Here is a 27,196-nt window from a genome sequence, read left to right as displayed (position 1 = left end):
ATAAAAGGCAATCACAATCAAAGTACAGTTATAAATGATTGCTTTATATTTTATTTTGTTAAGAGCTACTGTAAACTAGATTAAGTTTAATGATATAACTATAACTAACTTAAAATCCCATTTTACTTTTGACCGGAATTTGATTGATCAGCAAAGGTAGGACAAAATCTCAACTAATCCGAGCTGATAACCTTTCACTCCGGTTTGATTGTTTAAAATTTTTAGTCTTTAACTTAAACAAGAGGCCCAGAGTGCCTGTATCGGTCACCTGGTATGTAATGCCAAGTAATGTTCTAAATACAGTTTCATTGTTTCTTTTCTGAAGTAAATTCGAATATTTACCTCTTATTTCCCTATTGGGGCTCCCCCCCGCCCCCCTGCTCCCCCGGGGTGTCATAGCCAAACTTTAGTACACTAATGTTCTGTTCCCTTTCCCCAAACGATGTTTGTGGTCCAAATTTGGTTACAATCCATGCAGAACTCCAGTAGGAAAGTAGGATTTACTTCTATTTTCACTTTTGGGCCCTAGCTCCTCGATCCTGCCCCCGGGTGTCAGAAAAAAAAAAGCCAAACTTTATACAAGTTTCTGTTCCTCCTTCCCCAAACGATGTTTGTGTGGGGCCAAATTTTGGTTACAAACCATATGCAGTAGACCCTACGAAGTAGCGATTTAATAGTATTTACCTATATTTTCCCCAATTGGGCCCCGCCCTCCCCTGCCCCCGGGGTCAGAGCCAAACTTATACACAAGTTCTGTTCCCCTTCCCCATGGATGTTTGTGGCCAAATTGGTCACAATCCATGCAGAACTCTAGGACAAGTAGCGATTTATAGGATTTAACCTCTATTTCCCCTATTGGTTCCCCGCCCCTCCTGCCCCGGGGTGTCAAAGCCAAAATTTATACAAGTTTCTGATCCCCTTCTCCCAAGGATGAAGTCTTGTGTGCCAAATTTGGTTACAATCCCAGCAGAACTATGAGACAAGTTAGCGATATTATTAGGATTTACCTCTATGTTGCCCTATTGGGCCCTCAGGGCCCCGCCCCTACCCTGCCCCCAGGGGTCAGAGCCAAACTTTATACAAGTTCTGTTCCTTCTTTGCCCCATATGGTGTTTGTGGCCAAATTTGGTCACAATCCATGCAGAACTGTATGACAAAGTAGTGATTTATAGGATTTTACCGTCTATTTCCCCTATTGGGCCCCGCCCCTCCTGTCCCCTGGGGGGTCAGAGTCAAAAATTTATACAAGTTCTGTTCCCCGTCCCCCATGGATATTTGTGTGCCAAATTTAGGTTACAATCCATGTAGAAAACTCTAGGACACAGTAGTGTATTTATAGGATTTACCTCTATTTCCTCTATTGGGCCCCGCCCTCTCCTTCCCCGCTGGGTGTCAGAGCAATAGCAATTTAAAGGAAATTTTGACGACAGAAGACGATGCCGTGCCATGACATAAGCTCACCAAGGGCCAGGTGAGCTAAAAAGTAACAGTTATGCCTATTTCCACTTTTTAATATAAAAACATTTATATTTATTACACTTATAATGTTTCGACTAATTATTAAACTCAACTTCAAGGGAATTTTTTTGAAGAACGTCAGGAAAGACTAGATTTTCCACTCCCAAATATTACCTTGCGACTGCCACCTACAAAAATGTACAGATTCTTCAGCATGACATAAGCAATATACATTATCACATAGCCTCTGATAATAATTATTAATTTGTTATTCATATACATTTAATATTCCACTTTTAAATATTGACAATCCATTTCCACTTTTAAATATATATTCGGCCATTAAAGTTTCTTGTATCTGAAAACAGGATTTTTGCAAGCTATTTTGGAAAAGGACCCTCACCTGAGCAATGTAAATTGAATATTGGAAAATTATTAATCAGTTTTTTTTAAAGAAAATGGGAAAATATCACCATCATATTAAATTTATCAGTGTTCAGAAATAAACAAGAGGCCCAAAGGCCTATTATATTGCTCTCAGACCTGTAGTTTTTTTTAGTAATTATCACAAAGCACTCTTACAATTAAGCCTATGAAAAAAATTAGCAAAAATAAAAAGATGCGCGACCCCATGATGTCATTGAGAAAAGTTAAAATTTTGAATCTCTGTGCAAACAAATAATGATGCATTTTATACCAAAGGGCCTTTATTGTCTGCATGCATCAAAACTTTTACAATTAGCAATTCAATGTACGCGACCCATAGGATATTGCTGTGGATTAATTTTTCTTTTAAAACAACGTTAATTAAAAAAAAAAACAAAAAAAAAAAAAAACGTCTACTCGTCTAATACATTATCCATTATTACATATTGAATGGTAATGTATGCTTACAGTTGATGGAAGTACCTTTAGTTTGAAGTAGTTTCTTGAACAATTGCATGCATCTCACCCGTGTCCGGTTATTTCTACAAAAATCCAAAAATAACAACATTGAGCAAAGGTTTTTAATCTGTAATTTTTTCCAAATCAAATATTGTGTACTAGCCTATATAACATTTTTCGGTAATTTTCTTTCAAAATCATTCAAAAAACTCAGCGCTCGGCGAGCTAATATATTCAGTATTTACTGTAAGATTTGTGAAATGTCAGCAATACCATAAATGTTGACATTTAATTTTTAAGTCAAACTAAATGCCGCTGCAATTTCGACATAGGCCTAGTCCTAACATATATAAAATCAACTAAGATACATTCAGTATGAAAAAGTTATGCTTTCTCACACCCAAAATTAATGTTGCAGAATGCCAATCATCGATTCTAGAAAAAGGGTTTTTCTGTTGATGCCGACTATGACCTAGAGGTCTTCCACACTCTAGGCGCAAAATTGTGAGTATCATTCACAAACCTCCCTGCATTAATTATTTCAACCAATCAGAGTACCAGTTCAACAATTTACTTCCCGTTCACTAACATAGTTTCTCTTTCCGTTGGAAACAATACTATAATGGATGACCGTAAGTACACATGATTAACAACAGGTTTGCAAGCACTTGGCAAGAGAAACTGGTCGGAACAGGTACTTTAAGGTTCATGTAATGGCTTTACCCAGTGATATGTTTGCCAAGTCCTATAACTCATTACTGTTGCTGAAAAAGCAATTGTAACAAAACTAATTTCATAAATTGTTTTGTATATACCTGCTTAACTGTCAGTCCTCACTGGTGTATATTTAAGTTAGTTAAGCTGCGTTGTAAATTTCAGTAAAATAAGGCCCAAAAATGTATATTTTGCTCACATGTACTTTTGTGAATTGCATTGATGGCACCAAATAAGCATGCTTATCGTGTTCAGTAGTGAATTATGCCACGGTACTCCAACAGTTTGTTTAATTTCGAAACCACGAATAGCGCAGGATGCCTATTGTACCGTAAATGCAAATGGCTACTTAAAAAAATGGCGGATCACAAATATAGCATATAAGAAGACATTTTAATTGATACAAGTGCTCTTATATACACTATAAGGTACTCTGAACATGACAAGAAGACTATTTACGAAACAAATAGTTAAAATGTGGACTTTGAGGTCTTTTCGGAAATTTGCATTTTTGGCCGAAAACATATCGGTCAACTATATTTTTTCTGTAAGTTTCTTTCATATTACAAGACCTTATGCGTGTCTATAAGAACATTTGTATCATTTGAGATTTACTGCTTACTTTATGCGATATTTGTTCCGAATTTATAGCATTATTTGCATTTACTAAATAGGCTCCTGCGCTATTTCGCATGGTCCTATTTTCAACTAAGATACATTTCATTTTGTAAATGTATGCTTTCCTCACCCAAATTTAGTTGCTGAATGCCAATAATGATTTCTAGATCGGGTTTTCGTTGATGCCCGTCTAGGTCTAGTAAGGCTCCACACTCTTGGCGCTAAAGAGAGGCAATCATTCACAACTCCCGCATGTATTATTTCAACAATCAGAGTCGTTATCTATTTCTACTCCGTCACTATCTTGTTTCCCTTCCGTTAATGACGTAAGTACACATGATTACACAGTTTGGCAAGCACTTGGCAAGAGAAATGTCGGACAGGTTAATAGTTAAAAGTGAATCGGCTAACCTACATGTACTAAAACACTTTCACGTACATAATGAATCACTACTATTTTCGAATTTATTGATAGTTGCAATATACTGAAACAGTACCTGGACATAAGTATTTGTACGCCTCTTATTCATTAACAATGTTACATGCTTCAGTACTGATACCATGTTAGACTATCTTATCGCGTTTTTTTCTTTGACGAATTTTCTCTGATCTAATTTCCGGTAGTGATTTATCAGTGATTACCAGATGGATTTTGAGCCAATTTTGGCATACCTTGATAGAAAATTATTTATACACTTTCAGCCGCATAATATTTTCACTAAAGTTTTCCTGATGATTTCGTTTTTCAAATAGGCCCATCGCACTATTTCTGAGCACACCGCTTCAAATTTTTGATGTTCTATTTGTCATTTAAATACCCGTTTTCTGGAATACAACATTAGCTGTGCCTTCAATATTGCAGGATTCGTACCATTGGTATTCCATACGAATTCGAATCTACTGTATTTGTGCCTTTTACTAAAAATCAGCTTCACCTTCCCCCACCTCCTTCCTCACCTCCCCAATTGGAGCCTCCTTCACCTCCCCCAGCCCACCTTTACAGCCCCCCCCCACCAGCCCCAGCCTCCTTTATCTCCCCCATGGATCTCTCCTTTACCTCCCCCACCTCCCATCTCCTCCATGGAGTCCTCCTTAACTCCCCGCAGACCACCTCCCCCAACGGGAGCCTCCTTCACCTCCCCCCCGCCATCCTTCACCTCCCCCCATCCATCCATGGAGCTCCTTCACCTCCCCCAACCTCCTTCACCTTTCCCACCGCCTCCATCCCTCCTTCCTCACTTTCCCACAGCCTCCTTCACCTCCCCAAGCGTCCTTCACCTCCCCCAAGCCCTCCTCACCTCCCCCAACCTCCTTCACCTCCCCCACAGCCTCCCTTCAACCTCCCCAACCTCCTTCACCTTCCCACAGCCTCCTTCACCTTCTCCTCAGCCTCCTTAAACCTTCCCCAGCAGCCTCCTTAGCACCTCTCCCCCTTCAGCTTGTTACCTCATCAACCAAGCGACCTTCTACATTCCCCCCAGCCTCCTTTACCTCCCCCAGCCCTCCTTCATACTCCCCCGTCCAGCCTCCTTCACCTCTCCCATCATGTTACCAAGAACCTCCTTTCACCCTCTCCCCAGCCTCCTTCACCTCTCCCAAGCGTCCTTCACCTCCCCCAAGCAGAGCCTCCTTCTCAACACCTCCCCCAGCCGTCCTTCACGGTCACGTCCCCCAGCCCCCTTCGTCCTTCCACCATATCCCCTCCTCTCCCTGTCACCTTCCCCAGCCTCCTTCACCTCCCCAGCCTCCTTCACCTCCCTCCCAGCCTCCCCCTCATCCTCCCCCCCAGTGTCCTTCACCTCCCCCAAGTCCTCCTTCACCTCCCCCATTCTCTTCTTCACCTCCCCAAGCCTCCTTCACCTCCCCAGTCTCTTAGCACCTCCCCTGCACCCCTGTCCATCACCTCCCCCATTGTCCTTCATCTCCCAAGCCTCCTTCCACTCCCCTGTTTGGGGGTTGCTATGATCGTGTATGCCTGTCTCCAATTGTTCTAAACTGCTTTATGCAGTGAAATTTGAAAGTGCTAAATACCTTTCATTTTAATTCTGAATGCATGCAGGATTCTCACTTGAGTTATAATAATTCCAAAATATTCACTTAATGTTTAATTAGTAAGCCCAAAATCACCAACACATATTAATTTTTTCATTTTTTTTAATGCTCTGGTTTCTTACAACATTAGTAACAAGGTGATTTATGTTGTGTAGTGTGTCCATTCAATGCAGAGAGTGCTGTTAGTGGGGACAAACAGGCAGTAACACCGGGTTTATCATCAGCCGTGTCACTCCCCTGGCCATAGTGTCCCTGCGGAGCTTACAAGCATCTACAGCAACAGAGGAAGTTCCAGGGCCCTACCAATGAACTTCCAGAGGTGTGTATGTTGTAGGATAATATGTATACTATTGTCATTAAAATTTAAGTTAACAAGGTAATAACCCTTAGCAAAGAATAACTGTTTACTGTGAATTTATGTGTTTACTGTAAAAATACACTTTTTTCCGGCAGACCTTGTTTTAACGGCTGAAAAAAAAATAAAGATAAACTGACTGGAATTTTTTCACTGTATCAAAATTCCAGTTATTTCAGTTTTATTCTGAAGCAGTTCTTGCAAATAACTGTTTCTAATATTTCTGCTTTGTAACCAGTTATCTTTATTTGTCTTTATTTGCTACCAGTCGTAGCAACAGTACTAGTCTACATAGCCATAGCACAACATAAGTCAAGCCCACAGGAAGAATGTGAAAGGAGTGGGGGATATAGAAGAGGGAGGAAATTTGGACCAAATCTTAATATTCTATATTTGCATATTACCGTATTATCAGCCCTTGCGGGTAGTATTGATTATGACGTCATGTGCCGTTGCGAGGGTAACGTCATAAGTTTCGGATAGAAAATGACGTAAATCCCACAAACACAAAATAATGATGTAACAATTGTGATACCCTACCCGCAAGGGGAGCTAACTCTGTAAACAATTTTAATCAGAGTGATGGAAAACAACTTCCCCACATTTGAATGTTAGTATGCTTGTGGCTGCATGTACAGGTGATGTATGATGGACCGTTTCATCTGCAACATATTCGTCAGGTAATTGAAATTTGTGTATCAAGAAATATAAGCTGCTTTTGATTAAACGCTGACAATGCAAGTTAAAAAGTAACAATTATTGTTCACGGAGAGATGAGTATCGTTTATCTGCTTCTGATCGGGCGGGTGAAGCATAAGGTTTTGCTGTGATACATTGTGAAGTGTTTTTTTATGGATTATGGATTGTTAAGTTTTGTGGAAGCAATCACCTCTTATTTTGAAACAACGGAAAGTAAATTATCATGTGTCATTATATTTGGTAATGGAGCATTATAAATCACCATCGATAAAGAACACAAAATACTGCAGTTACTGTATAACAAATGATGTTATAAAAATAATTGATGTGTCACAATCAATTCCTTTGAGGTAATATTTAACTTGAGTCTATCAGGCTCTTTGTTTCATGCAATTACTGCTGATTAGCACAAAATTCATTGATGCATGTCCAATATTTAATATTTTTTTTTCAATACTTTTTTGTGTTAGACAGATGAGTAATATAATCATGAACATTTTTTTGTAATAGAATATATAATTGCAATACAATATGATCAATGTATCGTGATATGTATTATATCATTTTGTTAACATTTAGTTGATGACGTGAAATTACATTGTGTATGAATGTAAATCTTTTGGTTAGAAAATGAGAAAGCTACCGAGATGACGTAGGTTGAATGTAATAAATGACTCGCCAACGACAATATTGGTAAATATGAAGGGCAAATATTTACATATTAAATTTTGAATCTACTAAAATAATATGGAAGAATTCAGCATGCACACTTATATGTTATATATATGAAGCTTATGTTAATGGGGCCGGTGCGTCCGATTTGTCCAGCTTTGGCGTCGCTGTTGTCTGTCGTTTGTCAACGTTTTCACAAAAATCACACTACTAGGCATAAACGTCCTGAATGGGGATTTTCACCAAATTTGAGTCTGCAAGCTTCCATTGTGTGAAGAGGAACCAAATCTTGTATGAACGGTGACGCCTGGCCCCCAGGGGCCTGAGGGATCATGGGCCCAATTAACATCTAGTAGGATGAAATGATTAGCAAATTGCTTTAAAATCCTTGTCTTCTTCTGTAGAGAATTGAAGGATTTAGTTCTAATTTGGTTCTGAAGCTTCTTTGGGTGAAGGAAACCATCTTGTATAAAAATGGTGACCCTGGATCGGCCCCCCAGGGGCCTGGAGGGCGGGGCCCATTATGGGAAAATATAGCAAATTTCTTAAAAATCCATTCTTCTTCCTGTAGAAATGAAGGTGATTTAGTTCTAATTTTGGTCTGTCTGAAGCTTCCTTGGGAGAAGTGAAACCAATCTTTGTATAAATGGTGATCCTAGCCCGCCCATTTGCCCAGTGAGAAATGTGTGGCCCAAATAAGGAGCAATATTAGAAAAATTCGTTAAAATACCTATCTTCACCTGTAGAAATGGAAGGGATAGTAATTCTAAATTTTGGGTCTGAAAGCTTCGTAGAGTGGAAGGGGATCCACATTGATATAAACGTTGGTCCTGAATCTCCTATGGGCCTTGAGGGCGGGCCCAATACGGAAATTAATAGCAAATACTTTACTGCTGTGTAAGAATGAAGGAATTTAGCTTCTAAGTTAGTCCTGTCGCTGGTCCCTATAGTGGAAGTGGATCCAATATCATACTTTGATTTTGTTCTGTCAGTTTGTTTTTGAAATAGGTTCCAATATACTTTCATAATTTCTTCTAGGTTCAAAGTTAACAAATAAGTACACATATATCATTTACATCTGGTTCAATGCAGAAGATCCCTAAAATCATGAGGGTAAAACACTTATCAAATGTGTTTTTTTTAATTTTCAGCTGCCAATCTCATAGGTTCCAGTATTCAGTTTGGCATGATCTTCGTTCGGTCAGCTTAAAGGGGACACAACTCAAAGCTCCTCGCGTCAGAGAAGGTAAAAGTGTTGTAAATTGATAAATAAAAATAAATCTTAAAGGGGACACCACATAATTAAGCTCTATTATCGACTGTTAGAGAGATTTGAGGTAATGTTAGGACAAAAACAAATATGGATTTATATATGTAATGTATGTTCCTTAGTACTTATGATAGCAGGTCATAGATATGATTTATGATAAAAAAAAAATCTCAAAAGCACATCAGGATTAATGTTACACCGTCCCCATATCATTTTTAAACACAGAAAATAAAAAGATCCCATTTTACTAAGTCATCTGACCCGAAGGTTCAGGATGACCTATAGTCATGCACCGTCAGCCATTGTCCGCTGTGCGTAAACTTTTCATTCAAACGACTTCTTCTCAATAACCATAAAGCCCAAAGTATTTGGCCTGTGGCATGCTGGAATGAAGGGCTACCAAGGTTGTGAAAATAAACGACATTGACCTACTTTCAAGGTCACCAGTGTCAAATAGGCTAAAATCTTTGAACGAGTTCTTCTCAATAACCGTAAGGCCCTGAGAACATGTACTCATATTTGGCCTGTAGCATGCTGGGATGAAGGGCTACCAAAGGTGTGAAAATGAATGACCTTGGCTTACTTTCAAGGTCACGGGGGTCAAATATTCTGAAATCTTGAATTTTGAACGTCTTCTCAAGTTTTACAAGTGTGATTTAGCTGAAACTTGCCTGAAATGATCCTGACATGGTCCTGACAATGCGTTTTATTCATTCTGCAATCCGAAATCAAAGATGGCTGCCACAGTCGCCATCTTGAAAACACACTCTGAACTTCTTCTTAAGTTCTTTACCATTGCGATTTGGCTTACAAGGTCCAAACCAGGTGTTGTGGTTTTTTGAGTCGATCCGAAATCCAAGATGGCCACCACAGCCATCATCTTGAAGACTTATTTTGAACTTCTTCTACAGTTTCTACGGGTGGGATTTGGCTCAAACTTGCCTTAAATTATCCTGATACTGTCCTGACAAAGTGTTATGATTTTTCGGGTTGATCCAAAATACGAGATGGCCACCACAGTCACCATCTTGAAAACACATTTTCAAATTAGCTTCATGGTTAGTAATAAGTGATTATTATTATATACTTTGTCTGCATGCTTAGAGAGATAATTTTGTTGTATGATTTTGAATGTTTTGATTTCTCTTAGGTCCAGCAGAGAAAGAGAAAGCTTTTTACTTGTTAAAAGATGAAGATAATAAGAATATACACCATTCCCTACATGGACGCCAGCGAGTACAACATCGAACAACTCTGGAAGACTGGAATGCAGCTACAGTATGTAACTTCCTGATTATCATCATCTGCAATTGTTCATTTTTCGTAGAAAAGTGGAAAAAAAATTAGGGTCAGGGGTAAAAAATTAGGGTCGGTCGGGTAACCCTAAACAGATTTTTTTTTTTGGCCTGACGTATGGGAGTTAATGCTGCCCACCATTCTGTAGCCATTGGCAAAAGATACAATGTTGTACAATGTTATACATTGTTGAAATCGAACATCCCAATGACATCTGGTCACAGTGTTTAAAGAACCTGGTTGTATTTGTACTGGTTCACACAATGTGTGTGTACATATAAGGCCAAACAAAAAAAAATATGTCTGTTTAGGGTTACCCGACCGGCCCTAATTTTTTACCCCCGACCCTATTTTTTTCCACTTCTCTACGAGAAAAAAAAATCAAAGTTGCGATTTCGATCTTGGACTTCAGTTCTGGCCATTATTTTAGAGTGAAAGACACTAAAAAAAAATAATAAAAAAAAACATGCTGACCTACCGACCCCTTTTTTTTGCCAATGTGACCCTTTTATTTTTTTTGGCCTAATATATATTTTCAATGATCAACATGGATATATTATGGAACAATATTTGTTTTAAGAAGAGCTTTCAGCAATACTAGTATTACAAAAAAATCATAAACTTCATATCAGAATATAACTTTCTCAGTTTCACTTTCGATTTCATTAAATACTGTTCTTTAAAAGAATATTACTGTGTTCAAAAGTATATAGCTTATGGTAAAGGAGAAAAAAAATTAATATAGATTCAATAATGATAGGCAAAAAATGGATAGTTGAACTTGCAAACCCCTAACAGTTTGTCCACATTTTAAATTGAAATGAAATAGCTACTTATACATATCTTGTTTTTCCATGTGTCATGCTTGCACTATGTGTATCTGTGAACTGATATCCAATTTTGTCCCTTTTTTAGGTCATCTGACCCAAAGGGTCCAGGATGACCTATAGTCATCATTGTTCGTCCGTCAACGTCCGCTGTGCGCCGTCTGCCGTGCGCCGTGCGTTAACTTTTCACATTTTGAACTTCTTCTCAAGTTCTCTAACGGTGCGATTTGACTGAAACTTGCATGAAATGATCCTGACATGGTCCCGACAAAGTGTTGTTAATTTTTCGGGTTCGATCCAAAATCCAAGATGGCCGCCACAGCCGCCATCTTGAAAACACATTTTGAACTTCTTCTCAAGTTCTACCAGTGCGATTTGACTGAAACTTGCATGAAATGATCCTGACATGGTCCTGAAAAAGTGTTGTTATTTTTCGGGTCGATCCGAAATCCAAGATGGCCGCCACAGCCGCCATCTTGAAAACACATTTTGAACTTCTTCTCAAGTTGTACCGGTGCGATTTGGCTGAAACTTGCATGAAATGATCCTGACATGGTCCCGACAAAGTGTTGTTATTTTTCGGGTCGATCCGAAATCCAAGATGGCCGCCACAGCCGCCATCTTGAAAACACATTTTGAACTTCTTCTCAAGTTCTACCAGTGCGATTTGACTGAAACTTGCATGATATGATCCTGACATGGTCCCGACAAAGTGTTGTTAATTTTTTCGGGTCGATCCAAAATGCAAGACGGGCCGCCACAGCCGCCATCTTGAAAACACATTTTGAACTTCTTCTCAATCACAGCCGCCAAACTATCTTCTCAAGATGAAACTTGAGGAAAATGCAACTTTTATCGTATTTTTCGGGTTGATGTACCACGCAAATGTAGTTTTGCGATTTGTTAAAATGATCATGGTCCCACGTTTGGCAAAATAAAAAATAAAAAAAAAGGCCCTTGCGGCCTCTTGTTTGAAATAAAAAAATTATCCTGTATGGTGGCAGCTCCAAGGTAGTCTTTGAACCTGTTTTTGAATTATTTATTTTTATTAGTTATATTACCTTTAACCCACTTTGATCCCCCATGCCCCCATTTTCATTAATAATAATAAAAAACAATGTCTAGCCAGCCATGTGTTACCAGAACTGTTTTTTGAACTTTGAATCATCACCAAGGAACTATCAGAAAGACAACTTTTAACTCGTATCCTTGGCAACCTGAAGAGCATGGAACAACTATACCTCGTCGACAACAACATCACAACTCTTTCTTCTTACAGCTTCCCAAAGTAAGATTACAGCTCATCACTAAAATGGTCGAGTTTGTTGGAATATAATCATTTAGGACTTCACAATTAAAATCTCATGAAATTCAAAAGATACAATGTAATTGTCTGGATTTGTCTCAGTGCTCAGTCTTAATCCTAAGTTTTTTCATCTGAAATGAATTTATTCTTTTGAAATATTTTTATTATTTTTTTTCCTTTTTCTCCCTTTCTAAACAAAACAGGTGTACAGTGTTGAATTTGAACAAGAATTTTATCTCATCGTTTAAGGTAAGCTTTAAGTTATATGTGCAATATTTTTTTTACCCACAAACCAAGAAGAGCTTTTGATACATGTATTCATATACCACCAAATGTAATCATCATTTTGAGACTTACATACATACAATGCATTAATTTTATAAAGTCAGATAAAATTTCAAAATGAATTTTGGCAGTTCTGCCAAAAATGATGATATTAGTGCACACTGCAGTGAAATGACTACACATGGTCAAACCAAGATGACAAGTTGTGGTCAACAATTCCATTTTACATGTTTACAATGATATTTGTACATTATATAGTTACTTCTTCAGATATGTGTTCATCCTAAACATAAATTAAGCATAAAAACTATTGCATTACATAAAATATGAATGTGTTGATGCAAAATGACTGTACAGCATCATATGTGTTTCCCAATGTGAACGATTTTCACAACTTAATTCATCTAATCTGATGGTTTTCAAGAGATAACTGAAGTTAAAATTACATGTCAAAATTGTTGCGCAGTTACAGCACATACAATGTATATCTTTAAAATATATTTCACAAACTGGCTCTATGCAATGTTTAACTTTACAATACAATATACAAACTGGCTCTATACAATGTATAACTTTAAAATACATTTCACAAACTGGCTCTATACAATGTATAACTTTAAAATACATTATACAAACTGACTCTATACAATGTATAACTTTAAAATACATTTCACAAACTGGCTCTATACAATGTATAACTTTAAAATACATTATACAAACTGACTCTATACAATGTATAACTTTAAAATACATTTCACAAACTGGCTCTATACAATGTATAACTTTAAAAATACATTATACAAACTGGCTCTATGCAATGTATAACTTTTTAAAATACATTTCACAAACTGGCTCTATACAATGTATATAAAACTTTAAAATACATTTTCACAAACTGACTCTATACAATGTATAACTTTAAAAAATACATTTTACAAACTGGCTCTATACAATGTATAACTTTAAAATACATTTCACAAACTGCCTCAATACAACTTGAAACTAACAATTTTACAAACTGCCACTATACAAATGTATACTTTAAATACAATTTCACAAATCTGGAATAAATCGTATCTTTTAAATACATTTCATGTCTATAAATGTATGCTTTAAAAAACTAGTTTCACAAACTGGTCTATACAATGGTATAACTTTGACTTACAAACTGAACATACAATGTAATAACTTTTAAGTTACAATTTATACAAACTGGCTATATACAATATAAACTTTAAAATACTTTTCACAAACTGGATCTATACACGTATCTATAATTTTATCAAACTGGCATTGTATAACAAAATTACATTTATTCAAACTGACTCTATAACAAATGTATAGACTTTTAAAATACATTTTACAAATGGCTCCAGTTCTAAAAACACCAAAAAATCTCCGTGGAAATCCCATTCACATTTGAAGTCAACTACAGACCTCAGTAAGTTTCCCTCGTATAGGTGTCACTGTAAAGACCATAAGTATATTACAAGATGTTGATAGTAATTCGTAGAGATCAAATCTATTTTGCGAAAATACTATGCGATTGCAAAAATTGGGTGAATTAGGTGTGAAGTAAATTGCAAGTTAGAAAGTGATTTCAATATTCTATAACAGGAATGTAAGATAATGCATGGCTGCATTGTGGACTTTCTACATGTCTAATAGCTAACTACATAGCTAACCTACATGTCTAGTTCCTTTACTACATGCCCTAACTAGCTAAACTACATGCCCCAACTAGCTAAACTACCTCGGCTAATAGCTAACTACATGTATAACCTAAGTAGTTACATGTTGTATAGCTAACTACATGGTACAGACGACTAACTACATGGCTTTCTGGCTATAGGTGTGGACTAACTAGACTTAACTACAGGATCACTAGCTATAGTGTCAACATGGCCTACGTAGATTCTGTTATAATGGATTCGGATTTCTTTCCCTAAGTAAATGACTTCAGACCTAAGTAAGTTTCAACAACGTACAACTACAGACCTAAGTAAGTTCCCTTGTATAGGTTGTCAACTACAGACCTAAGTAAAGTTTAACCTTGTATAGGTGTCAACTACAGACCTAAGTAAGTTCCCTTGTATAGGTGTCAACTACAGACCTAAGTAAGTTCTGTTGTATAGGTGTCAACTACAGACCTAAGTAAGTTCCATTGTATAGGTGTCAACTATAGACCTAAGTAAGTTCCCTTGTATAGGTGTCAACTACAGACCTAAGTAAGTTCCCATTGTATAGGTGTCAACTACAGACCTAAGTAAGTTCCACTTTGTATAGGTGTCAAACTACAGACCTAAGTAGTTCCCATTGTATAGGTGTCTAACCATACAGACAACTACAGACCTAAGTAAGTTCTGTTGTATAGGTGTCAACTACAGACCTAAGTAAGTTCCTCTTGTATAGGTGTCAACTACAGACCTAAGTAAGTTTCCATTGTATAGGTGTTCAAACTACAGACCTAAGTAAGTTCTGGTTGTATAGGTGTCATACTACAGACCTAAGTAAGTTCCCTTGTATAGGTGTCAACTACAGACCTAAGTAAGTTCTGTTGTATAGGTGTCAACTACAGACCTAAGTAAGTTCCCTTGTATAGGTGTCAACTACAGACCTAAGTAAGTTCCATTGTATAGGTGTCAACTACAGACCTAAGTAAGTTCCATTGTATAGGTGTCAACTATAGACCTAAGTAAGTTCTGTTGTATAGGTGTCAACTACAGACCTAAGTAAGTTCCCTTGTATAGGTGTCAACTACAGACCTAAGTAAGTTCCCTTGTATAGGTGTCAACTACAGACCTAAGTAAGTTCCCATTGTATAGGTGTCAACTACAGACCTAAGTAAGTTCCCCTTGTATTAGGTGTCAACTATAGACCCATAAGTAAGTTCCTGTTGTATAGGTGTCAACTACAGACCTAAGTAAGTTCCCTTGTATAGGTGTCAACTACAGACCTAAGTAAGTTCCCTTGTATAGGTGTCAACTACAGACCTAAGTAGTTCCTTGTATAGGTGTCAACTACAGGACCTAAGTAAGTTCCTTGTATAGGTGTCCAACTACAGACCTAAGTAAGTTCCCTTGTATAGGTTGTCAAACTACAGACCTAAGTAAGTTCCCTTGTATAGGTGTCAACTACAGACCTAAGTAAGTTCCGTTGTATAGGTGTCAACTACAGACCTAAGTAAGTTCCCTTGTATAGGTGTCAACTACAGACCTAAGTAAGTTCCATTGTATAGGTGTCAACTACAGACCTAAGTAAGTTCTGTTGTATAGGTGTCAACTACAGACCTAAGTAAGTTCTGTTGTATAGGTGTTTTTCAACTATAGGACCTAAGTAAGTTCCCTTGTAATAGGTGTCAACACTACAGACCTAAGTAAGTTTCTGTTGTATAGGTGTCAACTACAGACCCTAAGTAAGTTCCCTTAGTATAGGTGTCAACTACAGACCTAAGTAAGTTCCCTTGTATAGGTGTCAACTACAGACCTAAGTAAGTTCCTTGTATAGGTGTCAACTACAGACCTAAGTAAGTTCTCAACTTGTATAGGTGTCAACTACAGACCTAAAGTAAGTTTCTGTTGTATAGGTGTCAACTACAGACCTAAGTAAGTTCCCTTGTTGTATAGGTGTCAACTACAGAAGGATGTCCTAAGTATAAGTTCTGTTGTATAGGTGTCAACTACAGACCTAAGTAAGTTCCATTTGTATAGGTGTCAACTACAGACCTAAGTAAGTTCTGTTGTATAGGTGTCAACTAGAGACCTAAGTAAGTTTCCCTTGTATAGGTGTCAACTACAGACCTAAGTAAGTTCCCTTGTATAGGTGTCAACTACAGACCTAAGTAAGTTAAGTAACTTGTATAGGTGTCAACTACAGACCCTAAGTAAGTTCCTTGTATAGGTGTCAACTACAGACCTAAGTAAGTTCCCTTGTATAGTTCTGTCAACTACAGACCTAAGTAAGTTCCCTTGTATAGGTGTCAACTACAGACCTAAGTAAGTTCCCTTGTATAGGTGTCAACTACAGACCTAAGTAAGTTCTGTTGTATAGGTTGTCAACTACAGACCTAAGTAAGTTCCATTGTATAGGTGTCAACTACAGACCTAAGTAAGTTCTGTTGTATAGGTGTCAACTACAGACCTAAGTAAGTTCTGTTGTATAGGTGTCAAACTACAGACCTAAGTAAGTTCCCTTGTATAGGTGTCAACTACAGACCTAAGTAAGTTCCCTTGTATAGGTGTCAACTACAGACCTAAGTAAGTTCCATTGTATAGGTGTCAACTATAGACCTAAGTAAGTTCCATTGTATAGGTGTCAACTACAGACCTAAGTAAGTTCCTTGTATAGGTGTCAACTACAGACCTAAGTAAGTTCCATTGTATAGGTGTCAACTACAGACCTAAGTAAGTTCTGTTGTATAGGTGTGTCAACTACAGACCTAAGTAAGTTCCCTTGTATAGGTGTCAACTACAGACCTAAGTAAGTTCCGCTGTGTATAGGTGTCAACTACAGACCTAAGTAAGTTCCCCTTGTATAGGTGTCAACTACAGACCTAAGTAAGTTCCCTTGTATAGGTGTCAACTACAGACCTAAGTAAGTTCCCTTGTATAGGTGTCAACTACAGACCTAAGTAAGTTCCCTTGTATAGGTGTCAACTACAGACCTAAGTAAGTTCTGTTGTATAGGTGTCAACTACAGACCTAAGTAAGTTCCCTTGTATAGGTGTCAACTATAGACCTAAGTAAGTTCTGTTGTATAGGTGTCAACTACAGACCTAAGTAAGTTCCCTTGTATAGGTGTCAACTACAGACCTAAGTAAGTTCCCTTGTATAGGTGTCAACTACAGACCTAAGTAAGTTCTGTTGTATAGGTGTCAACTACAGACCTAAGTAAGTTCCCTTGTATAGGTGTCAACTACAGACCTAAGTAAGTTCCCTTGTATAGGTGTCAACTACAGACCTAAGTAAGTTCCCTTGTATAGGTGTCAACTATAGACCTAAGTAAGTTCTGTTGTATAGGTGTCAACTACAGACCTAAGTAAGTTCCCTTGTATAGGTGTCAACTATAGACCTAAGTAAGTTCCCTTGTATAGGTGTCAACTACAGACCTAAGTAAGTTCCCTTGTATAGGTGTCAACTACAGACCTAAGTAAGTTCCATTGTATAGGTGTCAACTACAGACCTAAGTAAGTTCCCTTGTATAGGTGTCAACTACAGACCTAAGTAAGTTCCCTTGTATAGGTGTCAACTACAGACCTAAGTAAGTTCCCTTGTATAGGTGTCAACTACAGACCTAAGTAAGTTCCATTGTATAGGTGTCAACTACAGACCTAAGTAAGTTCCCTTGTATAGGTGTCAACTACAGACCTAAGTAAGTTCCCTTGTATAGGTGTCAACTACAGACCTAAGTAAGTTCCATTGTATAGGTGTCAACTACAGACCTAAGTAAGTTCCCTTGTATAGGTGTCAACTATAGACCTAAGTAAGTTCCCTTGTATAGGTGTCAACTACAGACCTAAGTAAGTTCCCTTGTATAGGTGTCAACTACAGACCTAAGTAAGTTCCCTTGTATAGGTGTCAACTACAGACCTATGGTGTCAACTACAGACCTAAGTAAGTTCCATTGTATAGGTGTCAACTACAGACCTAAGTAAGTTCTGTTGTATAGGTGTCAAACTACAGACCTAAGTAAGTTCCCTTGTATAGGTGTCAACTACCAGACCTAAGTAAGTTCCCTTGTATAGGTGTCAACTACAGACCTAAGTAAGTTCCATTGTATAGGTGTCACTACAGGACCTAAGTAAGTTCCCGTGTAAAATAGGTGTCAACTACAGACCGTAAAGTAAGTTCCATTGTATAGACGTGTCAACTACAGACCTAAGTACAGTTACCTTGTATAGGTGAGTCAACTACAGACCTAAGTAAGTTTCCATTGTATAGGTGTCAACTACAGACCTAAGTAAGTTCCATTGTATAGGTGTCAACAGACCTAAGTAAGTTCCCTTGTATAGAGGCTGTCAACTACAGACCTAAGTAAGTTCCATTGTATAGGGTGTCAACTCACAGACCTAAGTAAGTTTCCATTGTATAGGTGTCAACTACAGACCTAAGTAAGTTCCCTTGTATAGGTGTCAACTACAGACCTAAGTAAGTTCCCTTGTATAGGTGTTCAACTACAGACCTAAGTAAGTTCTGTTGTATAGGTGTCAACTACAGACCTAAGTAAGTTCCTTCTTGTATAGGTGTCAACATACAGACCTAAGTAAGTTCTGCCCTTGTAAAAGGTGGTCAATCCTACAGACCTAAGTTAAGTTCCCTTGTATAGTGTCAACTACAGACCCTAAGTAAGTTCTGTTGTATGGTGTCCAACTACAGACCTAAGTAAGTTCCATGTGTATAGTTTAGTCCCAACTACAGACCTAAGTTAGTTCCCTTGTATAGGGGTGTCAACTACAGACGTTCTATAGGTAAGTTCCCTTGTATAGGTGTCAACTACAGACCAAAGTAAGTTATCTCTTGTGTATAGGTGTCAACTACAGACCCTAAGTAAGTTCCCTTGTATAGTGTGTCAACTACAGACCGAAGTAAGTTCCCTTGTATAGGTGTCAACTTACAGACCTAAGTAAGTTCCCTTGTATAGGTGTTTCAACTACAGACCTAAGTAAGCGTTCCCTTGTATAGGTGTACGTACAACCTAAGTAAGTTCCATTGTAAGTTCAACTTGACCTAAAGCTAGATTTTAAGCTTTTCAATATTATATGTAAACAATTTTCACCTATTGAAAAAAATATCCAAGTGGAATGTAGCATAGCGTATCGGAAACCACTCTGGAATTCAAAACAACCTCGGCAGCTTCCGGTTTAGCATCATATGAACTGGCGCGGTTTTCAAAAGTATGGACCTACCTTAATGATATGTGATTATCTCCGTGATTTTCATCCATGTAATTCGAGTTTCATTGGCTATGAATGCTTAATACCAGGTATTTTACTCGAAGGAAAATACATGTTTGAGATAATATTGCATGTCATAATCTGTCTATTTTCAGGGTGTTCAAAATTCTGCCTCACCTGCAAGTGTTGGATGGAATTCCAAAGTTAGAGGATGATGATGAGTTTGTAGATGAAGAGGATATTCCTGATCAAGAACCTAGCCGCTGTGTTATTGCTTAAAATTATACCTTTATGGTAGCAGAGTACAGCAGATTTGAAAAATTCTGTAAAATAAAGTGTAGGCTTTGATTATGTACACGATAGTTTTTTATCTTAGATAACACCAATACAAAAGTATAAATATTTTTATCTACACAACATTTGTAATTGTTATGTGCAGTGTTCATTTTTGGACAAGTCAGATATTTGTGGTTTTGTGAGCCTGTGAAAAACAATGCTAACCAAATTTGTTTTTTACTGCTATATATCTTGGGAGTATGGCTCATTGTGTTAGCACTATAATGTGACCAGATGGGGTGTACTACTCTGTATCTTTGGGAGTATGGCTCATTGTGTTAGCACTATAATGTGACCAGATGGGGTGTACTACTCTGTATCTTTGGGAGTATGGCTCATTGTGTTAGCACTATAATGTGACCAGATGGGGTGTACTACTCTGTATCTTTGGGAGTATGGCTCATTGTGTTAGCACTATAATGTGACCAGATGGGGTGTACTACTCTGTATCTTTGGGAGTATAATGTGACCAGATGGGGTGTACTACTCTGTATCTTTGGGAGTATGGCTCATTGTGTTAGCACTATAATGTGACTGGATAGGGAGTACTGCTCTGTATTTTTCGGAGTATATGTCATTGTTTTACAATGACTAGAATATTTTTCTATAAAACTCAAACGTATTCTATTATGGGACTATTATTTTCAATTGATGCCTATGTAATTCACACTTTAATTTTTGTACGATAAACATGCAGGACATGTTTCATACATATATGTATCACCGTTATCAGAAGTGATGCAATGTTGATTTGTTTTGTACTCTCATTTATTGTAAATATATACCGATGATATGCATGCTTAAGTAGTCAAATCGTAAACGCTTTTAGTATACTTACTATTAGCATTGGATTAACCTTCAGATAATTATATTACTTATATAATAATTATAAAGATATATTCAAATCACAGCATCCATCCATTGTCATCCATCAGCATTTCCTTTAATTCACTACAACTCATCAATTCATAACGTTTTCATAGATCTACCTTTACTTTGAATTCCTTATACTATTCTTTAGTAAAAACACAATATTTCAGATGTTTGCTCCTGAGAACTGCTGACAGTGTTGACTGTTTACGTTATGATGACATCACAATTCAATAGTATTCTGTACTAATTACTCAGCAACTTACTTCAATAAGTAAACCAATTGTGGCACTCGTTACTTCTCGGCAGATACCATACACAGGATGGAATTAGTCTGTAGAGAGAATCACAATCACTTTTTTTATCAATTTTCTATCATTCGGTTTACTGTGGAATAGTTCACAAGTTCATTATTCCATTCTTGTTAAGAATTTAATTTCAAAACTAAAATGGCTGTGTTAAATTCCTTTATTACCATTAATTATAATTATACATGTACTAATGTAATGAATGAAATTATTTAATATTTAAACGCATGATAGAGGTAACACAAAACATTTGTAAAATGAGTTTTCGATGAGTATGTACGTGTCATGTTGAAGTCTTGGAAGGAACTGTTTGGTCCTCTAGTTCAGCATAGCACATGTTGACCTCAAACCCGGTCAACAAATGTATATTGTAACCAACTTTTAGTCTGAAACATCCTTGGGAGACTTGGTACCACATTGGTCTGGCCGGGTGAGCTTACTGGTATGTTGTACCATGGTGCCGTCCATTCCATCCATCTGTCCATCAACAATCAACTTCTTCTTCATAACTGCTGGTCAGACTTGAAATTGTACAAATGGCCATGCTGACCTCATGGAGGCCTGAGGAATGGGGTCAAAAGGGGTCAATTTGCCTGTTTCCATACAAAAAAAAACCATGGAGGTGTATTGAAAGAAGAAACACCATTGATCTGCAGCCAATTCCTGGCAACTGCCCCACATGGTCTGGAGGAGGAGGACTTGTGGCAATATGTTAAGACATATTAACCACTCAGTCACTGTGACCCCTGTAGATGAAATTTATTTTCAAAAAACGTTAAATTCTCAGGTTCTATTTCTCCGTTTTACGATATACATTCATATACAGTGTTTTTTTCTCTATGCAAGTTCATCTAAAAATAAATCTCAAATTGTGAATTAAGCTTAAATAATCCGTCCACATTTTATTGTTAATATGCATCTTGATACTTTTTCAATTTTGTTTGACTTTTACATAACTATGACATGCAGGAAATGTCAAGTACATTTTGTATTGAAAATGTTGATTAATATAATAAATAGAATATTAATTTTAACATTTGTTTTGTATGTTGTATTTTTTTCTTTTCTATCAAAGTAATTTTTTGTTTCTATTCTTGACTGTTAATTCTGGAGTGGGATAAACTGTCAGCAAAAGGATTAGAAGCATAAAGGGCCATTTTTGGACCAAGCTTGGATTTTCTTTATTTTCACACCATGATAACCTGAATATACAACGTTTATGAAAACTGCATTATGAATGAATTCTGAAGTTGTGTCTGGCAAGTCCATTTTTTACAATGGGCCTTGCAACATACCTAACATTTTTTCTTACACATTCATGTAATCTAAGGTTTCTTTGGTCACATACATGATACTGAAATATACACTTTCTTGTTTTTACTAGCACTATAATTTGATGATGGAGTGTGCTGCTCAAGCACTGTGTAGCCCAGTGTGCTGATATTGGGCCTGTAGCATTCTGGGATGAAGGGTTACCAAGTTTGTTCAAATGAGTGACCTTGACCTTCATTCAAGGTCAGAGGGGTCTAAAACGCCAAAATCTGTAAACATACAAGTTACTGTGTAATTATAATTCAATTCTACCATATATTGTGTTAACAGAGACAACAATAAGGCCCATTGTTTTTTAATGTGACCGTGTGGTATTGGCACATTGTGGTAGTTCAATAGTAATCTCAATTTATTTCAAGTTGTCTTCTAGCTTTCTTTGTAAGCTATTACAAATAAAACATATTTCTTAATTAAAGGAAGAGGGTAAAGTAGTAGTGATAAATAAAAAAAAAAAATTTTATCATGTGTAGCTTATTTCAAAGACATTAAATTAAAGATGCTCCACCGCTGACAGAGCATAAATGATACCCATCATTTGAGCAATGATTGGTGTTTAATTGTGTATATACTATGTCAAATCAACACAAAAAGTGATTTAAAATAATTTATTTTGCTTTTGGTGCATGCACAATCGGTACTGTATTCCATATAGGACATTTTTTAATTAAGTGCCACGGTTTTTTTTCGGGATGCAATTAATTATTTTTGATATTTTTATTTTGAAGTAAAATAAGAAGGTATTTTTTTTCGATAGTGGTAATGGTGTAAAGTAAGTAACTTTTTATTATTGAAGAAAAATACTAAATCGTCTGCTCCTGTTTTTGATAGAGAAAAATTACCATTTGTCAGCGGTGGAGCATCTTTAAACATAGATTTCATTTGTGTATTGGGTATTGTATGGACCTAATGGGTCGCTTTGTACAGTCATTCCCCCGGCACGAACACCAATAAATGGTACGCTATATAGAAAACTTACTATTGTGACAATATACGTGCATAAATATACCCAACACAATCAAAATATGAAAGGCTTTCCTGATGTAAGTGTCGTATTGTTATTATTCTGTTTAGGTGTTAAAAAGAACACACTTTGAGTATCTCGCTAACTAAGGTACCTTTGTATGTCATTAGGATCAAAATGGTTTTTAACAATCCGTATTGGTCAGAAAAATGATCACACAATAGAAAATAAAGTTTAACAAAACACAAATATTGATCCTAAGTGAGGACAGGGATATTTTTTCTTTTTTTTTTATTTATTAAAATGATAGTTACGTCCATTGATCTTACCGTTACAACATTTTTTTAAATTATAAAATCACAAAAGAACTGTATTATGGCACTTAATGGTTGTGTCTGATTTCAAATCAATACACAGCCATTTTTTTGTGTAGCTTTGAAAGCCCATAATGAAATCGATATTTACATGTGACTACATGTACCTGTAGCCTCATCCGATTTACAGTTATTATGTTATCAAGTTATTTTGCCAATACTGAATTTTAAGCCCACCATCATCAGATGGTTGGCTATTCAAGTCGCTTTTCGTCCGTGGTCCAACGTCCGTCCTTCCATCCGTTCTTCCGTCCTTTAACATTGCTTGTTACCACTATTTCTCAGAAAGGGCTTAAGGGATCTTATTTCATGTAGGTTATCCTTCTCAAATTTCACATGTAGGTACCCCTAGGGCCTTAGTTATACACATTGCATTTTGGGATCAATCGGACAAGAATATAGATCTCATAAAATACTTAAGCAATTTGTCTCAAATTGTATATGTGGGTACCCCCTAGGGGTCTTATTGTGCATTTTGCATTTTTTGGAACCAATCTGTCAAAATCTATCTAAAAGTATTGGGAACTAATATACATGTATAAAAACTGTATATTGTTTTACCTGTAATATTCGCGACTAGCCTAGCTCGCATCCGTATGAACAGCAAAGAAATAGCGTAATGTTATGTCAAAAAGCTACTTTGGTGAGATTACATGGAGTTCCCTCATCACCTCATGATTAGAATTTTTAGGAAGGTAATGGGTTTTTTGGCCTGAGAGGAACTTTAATTTGATTCTAGGCATTTCAGGTTTGGAAGTCGTGGATTAGAGATCATTGTATGGACTCACAGAACATACATGTAAGCAATGACGTATATTCTCACTTATAAATCCTTGATGTAAGTGTTTGAGTTTTGACGTGGTGATGCTCACTCTGTATATGGATAAGACCGATTCATCTGTTTCTTTAATATGCATGATTGTAGATCACGCAAAAACTGTCAAAAGCGACCAAATGGCACCATTTGAAATCTAAATTTATATTTTTTTCCCGGGAACTCCCCCGGGCCACCTTCCAAGCTTCTTCCTGCGCCTGCGGCGCTCGCCTCTAAGAAGTGCTTACACGGCCAACATCCTTCAGCTACATGTACGCACCTGAGAGTAGATATTAGATTTGTGATTAATTTTCTGCTACTCTCATTGACTAATACATGGTCCCGTGAAGTTCCATATATAAAATATTTACTCGTGTACCTTCAGGGTGACAGCCTATGACCATCGTTCTTCTTATAATTTGCATTTATTTGATATTTGTAAAAGGAACTACTACATATCTTGTTTGATACGGTTCATCAAGTGTTGGTAGGATGTAAATAAAGAAGTCGATTTACGTCATCGGTTGAGCTAGGTTTACACTATGTTCCCGGCAGCCACGGCAGCCCCGTTTCAGGCTACCCAATCGCGACACCTCGGAGTAATTTCCGTGAATCTTCGGAAATATATTGTTATATTTCCGAAGGTTACCGGAAATTTCTCCGAGGGTATCCGATTGGCAGGCTACCTTGAACAAAATATTGTGACCGCGAGACAACGTGAGACAACGCAGAAAAACGTGATAGACAGACGTGAGCGACCGTGAATCTGATTACCGTGGGTGCCGTGCCAGATTTTCAAACTGTCAAAAAATTTGCCACGGCAGTCACGGTACAGATGGTGAACGCCACAGGACGTAATAAAACGGGATTAACGTAACAAAACGTAACAGTGCGTACGAGGACGTAACAAAACTTCCAGACGATCCGTGGTGGAACGGGCAGCAAGCACGTTCCCCGGAATCTCACGATGAATTTGTTCAGTTTTTGTCACGTTCTGTTGCGTTTTTCCTACGTTTTATCACGGTTGGTGCAGATTTGCTGCACGTTTTGGTAGGCTATAAAAAGTCCACAGTTGTATATGTTTTAATAGTAACGGCGAAATCCATATACAGATGTACGATAAACTTTTTATAGCCGACCAATGAGATTGCAGCCGAAGCCTCGCTGATGCATATTATATCAGCCACACCGCCTCTTGCATTTGTAATTAGCTGATGTTCAAGATGTTTGTCATAGTGGGGCTTATGTCGTCTTAATGAAGGTACTTTGTATAGATGTGTAGGATGAATTTGAACGGAAAATTATCGCTCTTTCCAACGGTAGTAACCGTTTTTATGACGATGTATTAGAAATGTGTTTTTATAGCCGCTAAAGTTGAGCGGGTTAGAAATGGAGTCCTAAGGCTTTCCACCCTATATAGTACCATGTAGAATATGTTTTTTATCGTTTTTTATCTAGACCTCTAAAACGTCTAAAAATGGTCTTAGGGCAATCTGGTGGGTCCAAGATTATATAATCTGTTACTAATTCTCAGATCCCTGTGATCAGTTTCACATACAAAACATTATATATACGTGAAATTTTGACAGACACACACACACTTAAGCTCTCATACATTTACACACAAAATATATGTATATAAAGCAAGGTTGGTTGGATGTAAGATCAATGATAGTAACCCCTGGAGCATCGAAAATGTTGGTTCAGTTGCTATCCCCGAACCACATATTATGTCGAAGTTCAGCAGCCACTATTTGATGCGTCGTCGTTATTTTATGTATATTTGTGTGTCTGTGTTCTATTTTTCACTAAATCAATAATACACGTACATGGCTAGAAATTAGGAAATACTGAATATTTGTGTTTTGTGTGAAAGCCCCATGGTTCAAGGAAGTCACGTGTGACATAGCTTTAGTATAGTAGTATTTTAGATCGATTCCATGTTTTGTGCTGAGTAGTGTGGTTAGTATCTTGTCAACAGACACTGACTATGTCAACAAATACCAATGCAAAATCTACCACTATTATTGTGGTAGACAGCTGGCTAGCCACCAGACCCTAAGTTGTAGATGAGACTTTCTCAAAAGTTCTTTACTAGATTATCTCCCCTAGTTTGAAACTCTAGAATTAGGCATGTAGTAGAAACAAAAATAATCAAGCCAAATTTTCGGGTTTTTTTTTTTTTTTTTTTTTTTTAAATTTTTTTTTTTTAAATATTCTGGAGACTGGTGGCCAGTCTCATATTGGGGATATATGTATAGTTACATATTCCCTGGAATAACTGTCTAAGTCAAAACCGTCGACATTTATACTTATCGCAAACATGTGAATTAGGTGCTAGGTTAAAAAAATAGTACAGAAGAGGTAATTGGCCATTTGGAGCACTGTTGGCGAAAAGAATTATACAGATACAGAAGCTTTATTAAATGTCGAATATAGTAAACATACAATATAAGTTCAGAAGAGCTTGTATTTCGACAAACTAATGTCTAAAAAACAAGTTATAACAACAATACTTTGTTTGTTTGATTAGTTTAACGTCCTATTAACAGCCAGGGTCATTTAAGGACGTGCCAGGTTTGTTGGTGGAGAAAAGCCGGAGTACACGGAGAAAAACCACCGACCAGCGGCCAGTACCTGGCAACTGCCCCACATGGGATTCGAACTCGTGACCCAGAGGTGGAGGGCATGTGGTAATATGTCGGTACATCTTAACCACTCGGCCACCGCGGCCCCAACAATAATACAATGAACACATATATTACAACAGCATATACATGAGTATCCAGCTGATTTGGCAATACTATCAAAGACAAAGAATAGAAAATCGATGTTAACAAATTTATTTAATTAATATACTGATCAAACTTAT

The 27,196-nt window shown here is 37.2% G+C and overlaps 1 protein-coding gene and 1 pseudogene across 1 annotated transcript; both read left to right on the top strand.

Moving 5' to 3' along the window:
* Positions 1-2,965: 2,965 nt before the first annotated feature.
* On the top strand, positions 2,966-5,551 carry LOC138304588 (uncharacterized). The gene is made up of 2 exons (XM_069245152.1): positions 2,966-2,975; positions 4,782-5,551. The coding sequence occupies exons 1-2, from the start codon at positions 2,966-2,968 to the stop codon at positions 5,549-5,551; spliced, it is 780 nt and encodes a 259-aa protein (XP_069101253.1).
* An 85-nt stretch (positions 5,552-5,636) lies between these two features.
* On the top strand, positions 5,637-19,608 carry LOC138336186 (uncharacterized; annotated as a pseudogene).
* Positions 19,609-27,196: the final 7,588 nt, after the last annotated feature.

The sequence above is a fragment of the Argopecten irradians genome, chromosome 1 (assembly GCF_041381155.1).
Source record: "Argopecten irradians isolate NY chromosome 1, Ai_NY, whole genome shotgun sequence".
Lineage (NCBI taxonomy): Eukaryota > Metazoa > Mollusca > Bivalvia > Pectinida > Pectinidae > Argopecten > Argopecten irradians.
The sequence above is the reverse complement of the archived record's forward strand: the minus strand, read 5'-3'. Positions and strand labels throughout refer to the sequence as shown.